The sequence below is a fragment of the Trifolium pratense genome, linkage group LG1 (assembly GCF_020283565.1).
Source record: "Trifolium pratense cultivar HEN17-A07 linkage group LG1, ARS_RC_1.1, whole genome shotgun sequence".
In the NCBI taxonomy this organism is placed as follows: Eukaryota; Viridiplantae; Streptophyta; class Magnoliopsida; order Fabales; family Fabaceae; genus Trifolium; species Trifolium pratense.
The window spans coordinates 39,525,379-39,543,182 of record NC_060059.1 but is presented as its reverse complement, the minus strand read 5'-3'; the positions used below and the strand labels follow the sequence as shown (position 1 = coordinate 39,543,182).

General features: G+C 31.8%; 2 protein-coding genes across 3 annotated transcripts; one reads left to right on the top strand and one right to left on the bottom strand.

Moving 5' to 3' along the window:
• Positions 1-717: 717 nt before the first annotated feature.
• On the bottom strand, positions 718-1,463 carry LOC123916685 (glutaredoxin-C6-like). 2 transcript variants are annotated; one of them, XM_045968201.1, is made up of 2 exons: positions 1,381-1,463; positions 718-1,346 (listed from the first exon to the last, which is right to left on the bottom strand). In XM_045968201.1, the coding sequence occupies exon 2, from the start codon at positions 1,306-1,308 to the stop codon at positions 844-846; it is 465 nt and encodes a 154-aa protein (XP_045824157.1). In that variant the 5' UTR covers positions 1,309-1,346; positions 1,381-1,463; the 3' UTR covers positions 718-843. The 2 variants fall into 2 exon arrangements, with proteins under 2 accessions (XP_045824157.1, XP_045824165.1); XM_045968209.1 differs by having other exon boundaries at positions 1,377-1,431.
• A 10,915-nt stretch (positions 1,464-12,378) lies between these two features.
• LOC123916663 (cytochrome P450 711A1-like) lies at positions 12,379-15,812 on the top strand. The gene is made up of 5 exons (XM_045968186.1): positions 12,379-12,863; positions 12,955-13,107; positions 13,858-14,653; positions 14,766-14,861; positions 15,216-15,812. The coding sequence occupies exons 1-5, from the start codon at positions 12,625-12,627 to the stop codon at positions 15,543-15,545; spliced, it is 1,614 nt and encodes a 537-aa protein (XP_045824142.1). The 5' UTR covers positions 12,379-12,624; the 3' UTR covers positions 15,546-15,812.
• Positions 15,813-17,804: the final 1,992 nt, after the last annotated feature.

The window sequence follows — 17,804 nt, the reverse complement described above, 5'->3', positions numbered from 1 at the left end:
AAAACAATTAACGTTGTCATAGGAATCCGAATTCCGTGCAGTCGAGTTGTTGGTGCAGTCGTGCATTCACGCTATTTATAGCCGTCCGATCAAGATCAAACGATCATAATTTAAAATTGGTATTAATTGACTGTATTTATTTAAACCGTCCGATCATCATCGGACGACTATAAAGTGACTGCACAGAATCCATTTCCGTTGTCATAGTTACCACCATTGATGAGAGATGCTCTCCCCTAACACGTGTCCCCTCACTATACAGCTAGTGAGTATCATTCACACACACCCAACTCACACTCTCTATTCCCCTTTGACCAAAGAAGATACCAAATCTTCATCATTAACCCAATTAATAATGTCGATATTATTTAGTTCCCCATATTCATCAAAATTCGAACTCAAAACCTCACTATTATATGTGCATGAGTTCATTTTAGATTGTTTAACCAAATTTATTCATCTGATTTAAACTCGAAACTTTGTTTTGTGTGTGTGAGTTTCAAATAGTTTAACCGGACATATACATCCGGCTTAAACCTCATTATTTGTGAGTGTGAATTTGAGATATCAACAATAGTAAGAAATGACTAATGATAATAGTGAAAGAATAAATTAAGATTGAAATTGAGATATCCATTTCATTTCACAAAAGGCTAACCCAAAATTATACAATTAGTTATAGCATTTTTTTTTTTTTGAATTTTGAAGTGAATAATGATAATAATAATAATAATAATAATAATAATAATAAACATTTTATATTAACGATAATTGATATGATTTAACTAGAAATTAAAGAAAATAAAATAGAGGGAAATTGAAATTGAACATGATATTGATTAATTATCGTACATAAAGAGCACCGACTTGAACGAGTTTAGGAACAAGATGACCGCTGACGTGGAGAGCAACAAGAGACTCTAGTCCGCCGATGCAAGCACCACCGATGAAGACGGCAGGAGAACGGTTACGAAGAACGGAGGCAAGATCATCATCATCATCATGAGAAAGAGAAGCGATCTCGTTATCATCTAATTCGATGACCGTTGGATTAACGCCGATTGTTGAGAGAAGCTTCTTCATGACGTGACACATGCAGCAAGAAGATCGTGTGAAGATGATGACTGGATGTTCTGTTATGAGACGGTGGATTTTAGTTTCGGCTGATTCGTCGATGTCGATTGATAAGGAGGAAGAGGAGTTTGAATTCATTGACATGGTTGTTGTTGTGGTGGTTGTTGCGGTGTTGGTGGTGGTGGCTAGGTCGAGTTGGATTATGTCGTTTGAGTAACGGCGTAGGTCTTGCATATTAACCTCCGTTTGAGATGGAGGGAGAATATGGAAGGGGAGAGAGAGAGAGAGAGAGAGAGAGAGAGAGAGAGAGAGAGAGTGTGTGTGTTGGTAGTGTTGTTGTGTGTTGTATTGTGGAGTTTTTATTTATAAAAAAATGAAAACAAGACGACTTTGTTTGTGCTTGCTTACATCACTTAACTAGTGTTTCTTCATCTCAATACTCCCTTCCCTCTCTTTCTCTTATACTTTCCCACGCGCGGTTATGCCTTCTCTCTGTGTTGCTTCTCTCTGTGTGTTACTATAGGAGAAAATTTGAAATGCATAAATTTGGTTCAGTTGTGATTGTGATTAACACTGAACTTGGTAGGGAGGACCACAGTTCGATCCATCACACCTACAATCAGAAGGGAGTTGAGACCACTTGACGCTAGAACTGACTCCGAACCAGATTAAATTGATGGTGAAACCAAAAAAAATACTGTAGTAGTCACTAATATTAAGAACCAAACTAAAGACAATGTACACAAAAACGAAAGATGGCTTTCAAAAACTTTTTTTTAAAGTTGTCTAATGACATAACTCACACATTTTAAATGTGGAATTCAAGATTCGAACTTCGGTCAATCTAATAATATTCTTAATATATACCATTTTAGCTATATTTATGGGACGATGACTTTCAAAAACTTAACTTGACTATACTATACTATGATTAAAAGAACTTAAATTTAGAGTTTTTTTTTTCTTTTATACTCCCTCACGTCCTTAATATAAATATAAGAGAGTTTTTTTTCTACATTCATAGAATGTTTAATGTATTTTGTCTTTTTAGTCCAAATACATCAATCATTTCATATATTTAAAAGGGTCATGCTAACCGGTGCCCCGGGGCACTGGTTAAGCAAACCAAAAAAGGAAATTTTAAAATTGAAAATAACACTTTTTAGACTTTCGAGGCGTTGACTGCACAAATTTCAATATGATATTACTATATTTGGTTCCTTAAACAGTGCCCGGGGGGCACTGTTTAGCATTTTCCTATTTAAAAAGTTAACTTTTTCTTATACTCCATCCGTCCCAAATTAATTGTCACATTTTACTACCGCACACTTGTCGATACACAATTTTGATCATTAATATCTTTAGTTGTGTATTATTAAAAATTATGAAAATTTGATATTTTGATAGTACTCATGGAAACAAATATAACAAGATCTTATATGCTAATATTTATCTTTATACATTAGTAAAATAATATGGACAAAATAGCTTGTATGAATAGTGCATACGATTAAATTGTAACAATAATTTTGATAGTAGTACTAATTTAGAGAGTGATACTATAAACAGGTGACACTTTTAATAAAAACTACTATGGTTGTTTACTTGATTTGATATCAAACAAATCCAAACTCGCTTGTGTCATACTACTGCATGGGATAAGAAAGAAATCTCCTAAGATTCCCGTTTCAGTGTAGCGCACGAGTTTCTCAGAAAGGAAAAGACCATGAATGATTGTAAAGTAAACGTTTGAAGCCCACGAGATACATCACGCGCGTGGAACGTAACAATGAGTTTGGTTCGGGAATAGGGGAAATTTGCCGGTGAAATATCACAAACCGGTCACATGGGTTATTAACGTCGATGACGTCACTTTGACTTCGACGTGGAATGGTAAAATAATATTCAACCGTGACGTAACCCAAAAGTTAAAAACTCTCATATTCCGTAGTAAAGGTGGGAACAGGCCAGACTGGCCTATATGGCCTTAAGGCCTAGCCTACATAGGCTCAGGCCAGGCCAGCCTATTTCTTTAAATAGAGCAGGCCAATGCTTTTTTATAAGCCTATTTAGCTAAAAAGGTCAGGCCGCAGGCCATTAAAAAAGCCTTTGAGGCCTACTAGGCCGGCCTATTTAAGTTAACATGAATAATATTTTTATTACGATTATTATTTATATATTAAAATTTACACTTTGATTAAATTATAAATCTATTAACTTTTTAAGTAATTTAAGTTTATTAATCTACATTAGTTTTTAACATATATAAATGTATTATTATAAACTAGAATTGAAATATGATGACATATATAGTCAAATTCTCTAAAATATCAAATGGAACATTATTTTATTAGTTCATAAGTATATTTCAAAATAAATATAATTATTTATTTAAATATGTTCATATGAAATAGGCTTTTAAACAGGCTAACAGGCCACATCAGACTTTCAAAAGGCCAGGCTCAGGCCTAGAATTTAAGCCTATGATAGGCCACAGGCCAGGCTCAGACCTTCGATTTTTTGACAGACCAGGCTCAGGCTTGGCAAAGCCTAGCTCGGCCTAGCCTATTCCCACCTCTATTCCGTAGTAAAAAACATATTGCTGACATGGATAACAGGTGAGGTAATGGGTCCCACTTTAATGACATAATCATCGGAGAAAGTTACAACTTTCCTCGTCATCATAACGTTCCCGTTTGAACACGTGGCAGGATCTTTATATCTTTCCTTTGGGTATGGAGGTTTTGTGGGCTTTGGGTCCACCAAACTTTTGGGCTGAAATATTGGATAGGCCCACGTGGTAGTCCTTTTTTGTTAGTAAATGGGGGGGGTGGTACCTTGTGTGTGGGATGTGGGGACCACAAAAAATGATGAATATAAAGTGAGTCGTAAGAGATAGAGCCCTCAAAACTCAAATGTAAAGATGCACCGTTGATGGTGCTAAATAAGTAAATATTGTGTCTGCCATATGGACTGTGATGACTACGGGTTGCGTCACACTTTTCAAGGGTCCCTCTTCATATTTTTTATCAATTACAGTGTTTTTATTTTTTGGATTTAGTGGTGATTAACTTTATTTTTATGAGCAGAGCTTAAATTTATCTGATGATAAAAAGAGAGTAAATAAGTTGTGTATTGTTAGAAGATATGTTTTGAGTTGAAGGTCGAAATCCGAATGTTAGATGTGATCGGTAATAATAAATGGGAGAGTACTTATAGAAAACATTCTGATTTTAGTCGGGATAAATTTGAGGTGATAGTTGAGATTAGACTTAATTCAACCAAAAAATTCAATCTAAAACAGATTTTTTCATAATTAATTTATGTATAGAAGATAAAGGTCAAAATGTTATCAGATGTTTAATAAGCTCTTTTTAAGACAAAGATTCTTCATAAAAACCCTAATTTTTTATCAGATTTTTCTAATCTTACGGCCGAACTATAGATTTCTGCAGTTTCCTATGAACAAAAAAAAATTAAACATATTTGGAGACCCTATAATCACCCCTTTTGGGTTCTTTTGTATATATCTAGTGTCATAATTACAATAAAGAAAAGAAAAAAATTACATTGAAAAAACAAAAATTTAAACTTTTAAGATGTTGACTTAACAAGTTTCAAGATAATATTACTATCTTTAGTTACCTTAACCAGTGCCCCGGGGGCACCGGTTAGCATTTTCCTTACAATATATACAAGTTGATTGACTTATTTGTTGCAAGAGTTCAATCTTGATTGGATAATTGGATTCTGAAATCAGTGGGAATAAACGACGTGGTCTCATTGAGATTCAATAATGCGTGATGGATATTATGAGTGGACCAAAACTCTTTCTTCTTTGTAAATATTAGCCTTTGTCCGTGGAAGCTGCACTTCCTGTCCTGGTCACCATGCACAATACACATTATTTTATACCATGTAGATACTATAATTCACTTTTAAAGTAACATGCATTTTGCATTTTGTATAAAATAAATTTAGGTCCACGTGAATCTTAAATAAAAATTAAAATTTTAATTCAGAATATTTTAATAGAAAATTACTCATTGTTTTCATATATCAATACAAAGTTTGGAGTTATTAAGGCGAAATTAACAATAATGTACTCCATATTCATAATGGAGATGGAGTAATAAATACATGTCTCATATGATGACAAAATAGTATCAACAGTGTTTATAACTACTTGGTATTAGAATCTGTTTAAATTTTATTAGGTCATAGGAGTATACTGTTAAGGGTGTGTTGTCTAAATTCATTAATTGGTTTCAGTGTTTTTCTTTCTTCCCTATTTTTTTCCTTCAAATTAAATACACCCTAAATCATTTCTATTAGATCACTCATTTGTCGCACTACAAATATAAGTTGGGGAAACACGAGTCTCGTCACATTATAAATTGATTTTGTGTTGTAATAGTTAGTTGGTTACATCTCAAATTCTAAAAATCAAAACGTTTTATTCTGTTTTGACCTGATCTATACCTATGCTCCCATTCCATCGCATCTAGTGCCGCAAACAAATGGCCTCACAAAAAAAAAATCATAGTTCCTTATTTCAACATCTAAAAGGTGTTGTCGTCCGTAACGACAACACTTTATTCCAACATCTAAAAGTATACAAATTTTTTCATAAAATTTATCATTTTATGTTCTCATTAAGCATTAAGCATAAAATGTTTGCGGGTATATCTTTGACAAACTTCATTTTTGACAAATAGTACTAGATTATTATTGTACATTTTTTTTTGGGTACAGATTATTATTGTACATTTGTATGCACTACCAATATGCTGGATGATTTGACGTATATATATTTTGGTACAATATATACATTTAAATTTTGATGGGTGTATTATTAATTGTACGTAGATTGGCACGTTGTGGATGGTTGTTTTGTTTGCTTATAATGCAAATGTGTCGGCGCCGCGGAATGGATGGAGAGAGATGTGAGCCGTGAGGAGGAGAGAAAAGAAGAGAAGAGTGAAGAGGATGCTTAATTAATTTGTTTGGAAGATGCAAATTAATTAATTAAACCAAAAATGAATGAAGTTGGTTTACTGACAACATGGGTGACGCAATCTAAAGTGATAGTGTCTTGTCAATGGTGGGGTCACTATGACTTCATCATACTCTCAATCAATCTATCTTTGCTGCCTCATCATCACCACAACGTAATTGTATCTAAAATGAAAATGGAAAATATTTCAAAAATAGTCAAAAGATGGACCATTACCATTTTTAATAATATTATATCAATCTCGTTAACAAAAATTTATATTTTTTTAACAAAAAATTGATTGATCAATTTTTATACACTAAAACTCTATTATAAATAAAAATTTGAGTACTCTTTCTCAAAAAAAAAAGTTTGAATACTCATTAAACAATAAAACATTTGAATGGATCCTAAAAAAAGTAAATTACAAAAGATATCTGACTTATTAATAACAGACAATTTTTTTTTCTGAACAATTTAAGGGATAACCCTCTAAATTAAAATGTCAACTTTCAAAATGAGGAGTTTGAAACCCCCGCAAACTTGAAAGCAGTTAAAGAATTTTGTATCGTCCAAATAGGGGTTAGAAACCCCCGCCAACCAGTCACCAAACAAACAACATAGACTATAGAGCGGGGGCTTATAACCGCCGTAACATAGTATATGTATGATAAAAAATATTAAAAATTCTAGGGCAGACCATGACCCTTCCCAGCCCATGAGGGGCGGAGAGCCCCCGGCAACATAACTGCATATGCCGTCACAGTTTATTTTTAAAGATTAGAGTTTTTATATTTTAATTGTATTTAAATTTGAATCGTTTGATTAAATGCACTGATTGCATCACATCGACTATATTGAATTTATGTCCTTTATTTATAAATGAGCAAAATTCTTTTACAAATTAATTTTATAAAATTGAGTTGGACTAAATTCTCAATTCTATAATGGCATCAGATTCACATCGACAATATAATATGTCAAATGCTATTAGATTTATGATATGATCATTCACAATAATTTATATAATATAAGTTATGAAAATTGAACTTTTAAATAGGAAAAATGGATGGAAAATAGATGAAAGCCTTAGCAAGAGGTTTTGGTGGCATGTCCTTTGAACCGAGCCTGATTCCACTTTGAAAAGACAAGGTGTTTTTTCGCTACTTTTTACCTCCACATATTTTTTATGTGCACATCTTTGTAAGAAGAAAAAGAAAAGAAAGAATCTAGTTATTGAACATGTCACAACTCGTCCCTTTAACATTGGAGAAACTAACTAGGTTTTGGAGTATCTCTTTATATTATAGTCTCAACTTCACTTGTCTAATTCTGAATCATATCAATATTGAATTAAAGATCCATCACATTCTAGTCATTGGACCCATAAATTTATTTATTTTTCTCTTCTTTTTTTTTTTTAGTGGACAGCAAATTAAAGTAAAGGCACCGCCACACAGGGATTGGTTACCATGAAAAAAGGTCATAACTTAATTAGTTGAGCTTACTATCTATTTCTATCACAATCACACAATGGGTGGAAGTGGAAGATTTTCGTACATGACCATTATTTACCACTTGTCTCTATGTTCTTTAAGGGCTAAATAGTACTTAGCATCGGATTCTAATTTGACCAAATTAATATAACGTGTACCATAAGCTTACTCTTCTTCAATTTTCTTCAATTGTTTTCCAAATTATACTAGATTACATTTATCTTTCCTCGTATCTTTGTCAATTACTTTCATCACATGTCTTAAAGAAGAAAATGTGAGAATTGTCCTTAAGACCCACGCTAAACATATGAGTGTGTGTAATAACGTTGTATTAGAGTCTTACATTTTTAAGGTTTGAACTGTCGGATGTAATACAATTATTAATATGATTTTGCATAATAATTCAAGCTCTTAACTGAGTTTATATATTTGGGTGGAAAAAGAAGAAAGATTTTTTTAGTGGAAGCTTTTAAGAGACCTACGGCTAGCTTTAAATATGGGATCGAAGACATTTTACTAAATAAATATGATTTTTTTTTTATAAAAAATATTTGATTTTTTTGTCTCATCCTACCTACTATGGTAAAGGTAGTAATTCAAGTTCACTTTTGATAAAAAGATATGTAAGTTTATTTTATGATGATGATGCATTTACTTAAAAGGTATACATGCTTATAAATAATAAAAAGGTGTTATCCTTTTAGTTTTTATTAAGTTTAATTGCACAAGTAACTTTTTTTAGAATGAAATTGGCTGCTTATATTTTTATTACTAGCTAGTTTTATTACTGAAGAATGAGTAATATATTCTCTATAATTATTAAGCAAAATATTTTTTATAATTATTCAGATTTGAATCCGATACATTCTCTTTATGTATATGAACAAAAAATTGGTTCTAGTTTTGAGTACTTAATAGAAATGTATTTGCAAGATTTCCACTGAGCTTAAGCCCAATATATGCATATAATTCTGCCCAGGTTGATAATGTTGTTAAGCTCTGGTTAAATAACATAAGGATAAAAATGGAAATTAGAAGGGTGGTTTGAGAAAATAGTAGGGCACTAAAAGAAATTCTCATATATTGTTTCTTCACCATAGGCCTACAGTTGTTTTTAATAATCATGGGCCTAAACTTAAGTCGAACCCGTAGTTCTCAAAGCTGGGCCTTTTTGCTACAAGGTGCGGCATGTAGGACGAAATCCAAACACATTGCTCTTTAGGCCCCCCAAGATTGCCTCAGGCCCCCAAAAATCCCAAAATACCCCTGGAGAGAAATATTGAAGGTGGAATTAGAGATAAAATTGATGAGATTGAAAAATTGAAGGTGGAGTTAGAGATGAAATTGAAGGTGGAGTAAGATTTCAAACTATTCTCTCTCGTTTTCTTGCTCCATCTTCTGTTCGTGTGATTATGATGTTGAACAAGGGATTTGATTTTGTTTTGAATTCCATGAATTTTTGTCCAGTTCGGTTTCCAACTACCGAATCCAATTTAAAGAAGATACGTGATTTCGGGTTGCAGGTACCAAACTAGTTATAATGGCAAAATGGTGAACACGGGGTCCGGGAGCCTAATAGGAGGACCTAAAAAGCAATTTTCTTCCAAACACATTACTTGATTTTTCTTTCTTGAACAGACACTCTGTTAAGCAAAATATACATCTAAAATTTGTGTTAGAAAACTCATTTTCATTATTTTGACAAGTTTTTCCATTAGTGTACTAAAATATTTTAAGAGTAAATTACCAAATTCGTCTTTGACTCTATTTTATATATTATAATAAATTCGTCTATGACTTTGTAAGATACTTTTATATAAATCTGATTTTATAAATATTTTGAAAATGTCCCTATGTCAAATTTTACTCCTATTAATCCTTCTATGTTAGAAACTAAATTGACAATAAGTAGATAAACAGAGGAACTAAATTATTCCTTCAAAAAAAAGAGCTAAATTAATAATTATTTTTTAAATATAAAAATAAAGAGTCAGGATCCGTTGACACCAACTAGTTTGACACCAAATATTACACCTCTCAATAACGTTTTAACCGATATAAATTTTATAAAATCCACCGTTGGATTGAAAGTTTACATCATATAGATCATTTGTGTAAAATTTCAGACAAATTCAAAATCATTTGATATGCTATTGAGACACATAAAGATTAACGGCATTTAAAAAAATACAAAAACCGTTAATTTTGATGTATCTCAATAACATATCAAATGATTTTGGATTTATTTGAAATTTTACACAAATGATCTATATGATGTAAACTTTCAATCCAACGGTGGATTTTATAAAATTTATATCGGTTAAAACGTTATTGAGAGGTGTAACATTTGGTGTCAAACTAGTTGGTGTCAACGGATCCTGACTCAAAAATAAATTTAAAAGTTTAATAGAATTAAAGACCTTTTCATAATATTTATAATTTCACAAATTTATTTCTATTTGTGCTCAGCACAAAGAGTATCCTTTACACAAGGGTAATTGAACAAATGTAGGATTGAATTGAGCGAATTTTGTTTATGAAAAGACAAAAATCATACGCAAACAATAGAAGGGCTAAAATTCAACCAATCGTTAGTTGGTTTAGTGGTGATTGACGCTGAACTTGGTAGGGAAGACCACGGTTCGATCCCTCGCAACTGCGATCGGAAGGGGGCCAGAACCATTTGATGTCAGAACTGATCCCCGAATCAGATTAAACTGGTGCTGAAAACCAAAATAAAAGGGCTAAAATTCAAATTAAACTTTTCTCATGTGATTCCAAAGTTCAAATGATTTCTTTACTAACTATAAACGGTTCAATTTTTATTTGCTTTCCAACAACAATATGATTCACTAAACAAAGCATTCTTGATAATAAAAAAAATGGACGGAAGCAAACCCTAGTTCATTTAAAAAATATAATTAGTGTATTACACCAAAGCAAAGCACACAAGTTGTGGAATCACTGCCAATGCAATTTGAATGGAAAGAACTTTGAAAGAATTGGCCCCGTTCATGTCATTTTCCCAAGTCATTGAGTCGTATAGGGAAAGTACAACGTGAACAAATTAATAAAATAGTATGAAATGCAACAAATTATTGGAAGGCCATAACAATTATTTTGAGTTGGCATCAGAAGAGAAGCACCAATCCAATGCCAATTTTGGAAACCTAGCTCCAATGCAATCTAAGAGATTAGTATCTTCAAACAAATATTTTTCTATATAATGCAAATTAATTGAACTACGGATCAATGAGGAATGCAAATTACTCGTTTTTGTCAATCACACTCTCTAGCAAAGAACAAGCAAGTGAAGAACACTGTTGCTGCAATGTAAAGAGAGCTTGTAACTAAAGAAATGAAATTATCTCTCTGACCTTGCAAATCTGGATCTGGAAGATGAAAAATTCAGTTTTTGTGATTTCAGTTTTTAATTCTATAACTTTGTATCCAAAAAAATAAGAATTTTTTAGAAAAACTAAGGTACGGGTATGTTCATATAATTTTTTTTAATATATATATATATATATATATATATATATATATATATATATATATATATATATATATATATATATATATATATATATATATATATATATATATATATATATATATATATATATATATCAAGAGTTAGGATCCGTTGACACCAGGTGTCAAACTTTAAATTGATACCAAATCTCAACCGTCTATTTCTTTTAATCAAAGGTTAATAATAGTTTCCTATATTAACTCATGTGTGTATCTATTTAGGAGATTCCTTATTTTTAGGTTGCATAAAAATTTGATTTGTTGTTCTACCAAAAAAAAAATATTGTTCAAATAAAAAAAATAAAAAAATTTGTTGCTCTAGAAAAAAATTTGATTTATTGTTATTCAATCTCCCCAAACATTACTATTCCCCTTTGCGTTTTCATTCCCATGGTGTATGAATTGAGTTTAGGAATCTATTGGACATATAGGTTATAAATCATTGAAAGCAAGTATATATATGAATCATCAATCATGGTATATATGGGTATAAAAATTTAATTTTATCGGTTTTAGTATAGAAAACCATTTTAATTAAATTGAGTTTGGTAGTAGGTTGTTTATGTGCATAGTTTGCAATTGACATTGACAGTTAAGCAAAGGAAAATGAAAACACAAGGAGAATAGTAATGATGGGGATAACAACAATTTACTATTGTAGATCAGCAATTTTTTTTTTTTTTTTGGTAGAACAAAAATTTTTTTTTTTTTTTGGTAGAACGTTTATCAAATTTTGTTTTATGGTAGAACAACAAATCAAATTTATATGCAACCTAAAAATAAGGAATATCCTAAATAGATACACACATAAGTTAATATAGGAAACTATTATTACCCTTTGATTAAAAGAAATAGACGGTTGAGATTTGGTGTCAAATTAAAGTTTGACACCTGGTGTCAACGGATCCTAACTCATATATCAAATAATAGAATTATATTGTTAAAACAAATAATTAATCATAAACAAATATCACACAACACAACACCTAATAGGTCATGTTTGAGCTTTAAATTTATAGCCAAATTTATTTATTTAAAAACCACCAAATCTACTCTCACTATATTGGGAAAAATGATTAATTAAGGAAAACCAAATCCATTGGGTTCAAGGCTTGGGATACCTAATTCATCTATATCATCATTCATGCATAGACAAAAACACCATCTCAACTCCACTCATGATTAATTAGCGATCTTATAATCAACATGGTCCCCCCAATAGAAAATTTCTCAACGCACCCACCCACTCCCCAAAAAATTCGGAAAATGTTTTCCGAATTTTTTTAGTGTAAATTTTACACTAAAAAATAGTTCGGAACGTATTTTCCGAATTTTTTTAGGTGCGCTAGGGAGTGCGGGAGAAATGTTGAGGTGCGTTGAGAAATTTTTCCCCCAATAATCCAATTCCTACCTTATATAAACTCCAATCCATGAAATGTGACAATATATATAGCCCCACTCATCATCCTTATATTTCAAGCAACAAAGAAACTTCCCTCTTCTCTTTGATAGTTATGCACACACATGCATACAATATCAATGATGTTTATTAGTGTAATTTCAAGTGTCCCTTTGTCATCAATAATATTCACTTTGATGGCTTTAATAGGTGGATTATTGGGTTATTTGTATGGGCCATTTTGGAGATTAAGGAAAGTTCCAGGCCCACCTTCTCTTCCTCTTGTAGGACATCTTCCATTACTAGCAAAGTATGGTCCGGATGTGTTCTCAATTCTTGCCAAGCAATATGGCCCAATTTACAGGTTTCTATTCTACTTGCATACAATATTATTATTTTTATTTTTATTTAATTTCTTCCATGATTTTCATTGTTACCATTTGCTTATGGAGCAGATTTCATATGGGAAGACAACCTCTAATAATCATAGCAGATGCTGAGCTTTGTAAAGAGGTGGGAATAAGAAAATTCAAAGATATCCCAAATAGAAGCATCCCCTCTCCTATCTCTGCTTCTCCTCTTCACCAAAAAGGTTTATTCTTCACAAGGTTTGCAAATTTCTTCGCTAAATACCAGTTAACGGTGGAAGTGATCCATAATAGAATTTTCCGTAATTTGAATTGAAATGATTAGTGAAAAAATGATGAAGTTGAATTTTCTGTCGTCACTAAAGACGCCGGTAGCTGTCAGAAAATACTTATTTTATTTATTTTATAATTTAAAAATATCAAATTTGAATATAGACTTTCAATATTGTTGTATATCATAATAAAATATATTTTTTTTATGGGAAAGAAAAAACAAAACAAAAATATTTGACACACATTTAAAATGCACTGAAATAAGGTATATGTACTTTGCTTGTACACCTTTTGTTTTTTTTTCTTCTAAAATGTCAACAATACATTTTTCTCGTGGATTTTAATTTCATGGTGGGGTAACCTGGCCACTAAATTGAAAACCATTAACTTTATGTGATTGTGATCCAATTAAGATCCTCCACATTCATTCAAATCCAATGGTTCACCAAAACTTTTTTGTCTTATCCTAAACATCACTATTCACTAGTGCTTAATATACAAATTTTCAACACACAAAGATTGATCATCCAAATATAAAATGACAAGACATTTTTTAACATCAAAATTTTGTTGTCAATTATCTGTTATTTGATTTTTAAATGTATTATTGAAATGTGTGTAAGTAGTAAAAGATGAAAAGTAAGAGAGAAATAGAAATAAACACATACAATATCTTCATTTTGATGTTTAAATAACACGACTAATTTGAAATTGTAGGGACTCGCAATGGTCTACAATGAGAAATACCATATTATCAGTATACCAACCATCACACTTAGCAAACTTAGTGCCAAAAATGCAATCATTTATAGAATCAGCAACACAAAATCTTGATGACACCATAAAAGAAGACATAATCTTTTCCAATCTTTCCCTAAGATTAGCAACAGATGTTATTGGAGATGCAGCATTTGGTGTCAACTTTGGTCTCTCAAATCCTAATTCAATTTGTGAATCAATGAAAAGTGTTAATGTAGAAAATTCAAGTGCTAGTAGTAGTGATGAAGTATCAAATTTCATTAATCAACATATTTACTCCACAACACAGCTTAAGATGGATTTGTCTGGTTCATTCTCAATTATAATTGGTTTAATTGCTCCTATACTTCAAGAACCATTTAGACAAATTTTGAAGAGAATAAAGGGCACTATGGATTGGAAAATGGAATGTACTAATAAAAATTTAACCGGTCGTCTTGATGAGATTGTTAAGAAGAGAATGGAAGATAAAAATCGAACTTCGAAGAATTTCTTGTCGCTTATATTGAATGCAAGAGAATCAAAGAGTGTATCAGAGAGTGTGTTTTCATTTGACTACATAAGTGCTATAACTTATGAACACTTACTTGCCGGCTCGGCTACAACATCCTTTACATTGTCATCTATTGTCTATTTGATTGCTGGTCACCTAAATGTTGAGGAAAAATTGCTTCAAGAGATTGATGGGTTTGGAACACATGATAGGATACCTAATGCTAAAGATCTTAATGAAAGTTTTCCTTATCTTGATCAGGTTAGGTGAAAGATACTTGCAGAAATTAAAGTTTGTTTTGAAATTTTTTGAGATTGCAAGGACGAATTAGCAAATAGATATTATATTTATTATTTTTGTTTCATTAATGCAGGTGATTAAAGAGGCAATGAGGATTTACACTGTCTCTCCATTGGTTGCAAGAGAAACATCAAGCGAAGTAGAGATAGGAGGTTACCTTCTTCCAAAGGTAACACATCTTAGTCTAATGAATTTATTTTATAAAAGTAGTGTAAAAATTCAACATAATTCAACATGAACTTTAGCAAAATCGTGGATGGCAGTCACAACCTATGAAGCACAGACACAGACACGTGACATGACACAAATATTGACATGTCGCGATACAAATAATAATTTGAGAAAATGACAATTCATAATAATCATAAGTGTCGGTGTTGTCTCAGTGTCCGACGCCGGACACGCCTAATCTGATGAGTGTCAGTGCTTCATAGGTCGTGACTGCCATCCACGATTTTGCTAAAGTTCATGATGGAGAGCTTTTTAGCTATATGCCATTACTAATGTAGTTTAGCATGAACAGGGAACATGGGTATGGTTAGCACTTGGAGTTCTAGCAAAAGACTCAAGAAACTTTGCAGAACCAGAAAAATTCAAACCAGAGAGGTTTGATCCTAAATGTGAAGAAATGAAAAGAAGGCACCCTTATGCATTCATACCATTTGGAATTGGTCCAAGAGCATGTATTGGCCAGAAATTTTCCATGCAAGAGATCAAACTTACTTTGATTCATTTATATAGAAAATATGTATTTCGTCATTCACTTAATATGGAAAAACCTCTAGAACTTGAATATGGTATGGTTCTCAACTTCAAGCATGGTGTCAAGCTTAGAGTTATAAAAAGAACATAATAGTAGTGTCTATGTAAACCAACTAGATTGTACTATTGACCTAGTATATCAATTGTTCTATCTTTAGTTACATGTGTTAAGAGTTTTACATTAAACGAGACACATCTAAAAATGTTTTTGTGGTGAATCGTCATCATCTTACAAATCAACTTTCGAAGGATTGCATTAGGCACGGAAATAGATTTGCGGAGATAAGCTTTACAAGCCCAAGTTTGTCCTGATCCAAAAATTCAAAGTTTGGGCCTAAAAGGCTTTGTTTTTCTCTAATTTTTTTTTGTGTTTTTACTTTGATGGTTGCTCTTTTTCCCCCTAAATTGATCGATCATACTAAATACATCCCTCTAGACCTCTGTCGATTAACCTGGCATATTCTCACCCCGTATCCAAATTCTAAGATAATATAAGACAAATTCCAACCCTGGAACATGTGAATTATGGGTCCACCACGCTTACGTTATTCAATTACATGCACAAACTATATAAAGGACATAATAACACAAACAAGTCTATAATTTTTATGTTTTTATCTTTTCATATATATATTAAAAAGTAAAAATTAACCAAATCAAATGTTATTCATTCGTTCTTCATGAGATTGAGGTACATCAAGAGCAACAGAAGACCATTGTCTAGAAAGTGACTTATTATTAGTGGTTGAAGAAACAGAACTTCTAGGATGATATGCTGATATTTTCTTCCCCTTACCTTCATAAATAACAGCATCTTCTTCTTCATCAGGTACACATTTCTCACCTAATATAATTGCTTTCATCCAAACTCCTTCATCAGCTTTCAGCTTCTCTTTCTTCCCTATTTCAAGATTCTTGTATTTGTCCTCTTTTTTATCCCAATTTCTAGCCAAAGACAAACTCCTTGGCATTTTCATACTCAAATTAAATTTAAGCTTTCGTTCGGAAGTCGTCCTATTCACAAGTTTTGTATTAATATTGTTGTTGGATTGTTGCATAACTTGCATTGCTGGTGGAAGAGGTAATTCCTTCAATAACATTTCATTGTTGTTTTCTTCTATTGTTGTATTTTCTAACTTTGATGCCACCGATGTACGAGGTTGTTCTTGTGACATGAATATTGTTGCATTTGCGCTTGTGGTTGTGGATGCGGCTTCTTCGTTGGCATTTGATGTTGGTGTAGCAACAAATGGATTAGACGACGTATGAGGTTGTGGCGGTGGTGATGTCGATTTTTTTCTACGAAATCCAACGCTGCATAGAGTTGTGATTATTGCAATGCTTGTTGCTAATGCTAGAAATGAGAATGAAAAATATAGAAATGAACCTTTTAATGAATTGTTGGCATTGTCATAGGGGACACTTCTTCCCATGACAAAGAAAGTGATTTATATTGATGACAATTTTTTCTATGATCTTTCTTTTGATCCTACAATTTAATTACTTTTGCAAATGATGATTGAAGGGTGCTTAGGAAATTCAAATTCCTACAGAAAGATAGAAGAACTTTATGAAATGATCAAATTAATGACCAATTTGGTTTTGTTTGTTTTTTGTTTTTCTTTGATTTGGTTGTTGAAGGAAACTGTGTATGGTTTTGCTCTAAATTTAGGAGTTGTGGGGTAAGAGACAGATATGCAAAGGAAAAGGCAGAGTCTAAACTTGGAAAATTTATTTGATAGGTTGAGATTTTATCTAACTTCTGTTGTATAATATTTCAAGGACTAATTAAGTTACATATTGTGTTAAAAAAATAATAATAAAGTTACATATTTTTGTTCAGACAGATAATTAAGTTGCATTTAACACACACCTACAAGTTGCATATATTTTTATATTTTGATGTCATCGACTTTTTTTTTTAATATTATTCATCAGTTTTTTTTTTATATTATTTATAATTTAAATAGAAAATGTCTCTTTTTAATTTTTTGTGTTTCTTTTTATTATGGGCACAATTTTTAATATTAGAATGGTGTCTTCAAATTGTTTGAGAAGATGCTCCATATTACTAATGAATGTTTGGTTTAGGAGAAGGAGTTAAGTTAACCCTAAGAACGTGATTATGTAAACGAAATAATATTTGAATCTTGGATAATAGAGACATCCACATTTAATATCTGACATGTATACCTCAAATAGAATTACGTCTGGTAGTTAATAAGTTCTTAGAACAAATCGTTCGAGAGAATTTGATTTCGAATTCTAGTAGAAATAATTTTTAGTCAAACTTTGTTTTACTCTGCGATCGAATTTTGGATTGCCGAGGCCTCTTCCTCTAAAAACAAAA

Coding starts and splice junctions, on each gene's coding strand:
- LOC123916685 (XM_045968201.1), bottom strand. CDS start 1,308: ATGCAAGACCTACGCCGTTACTCAAACGACATAATCCAACTCGACCTA.
- LOC123916663 (XM_045968186.1), top strand. CDS start 12,625: ATGCATACAATATCAATGATGTTTATTAGTGTAATTTCAAGTGTCCCT. Junction 12,864..12,954: donor CAATATGGCCCAATTTACAG/GTTTCTATTCTA, acceptor CTTATGGAGCAG/ATTTCATATGGGAAGACAAC. Junction 13,108..13,857: donor AAAGGTTTATTCTTCACAAG/GTTTGCAAATTT, acceptor TTGAAATTGTAG/GGACTCGCAATGGTCTACAA.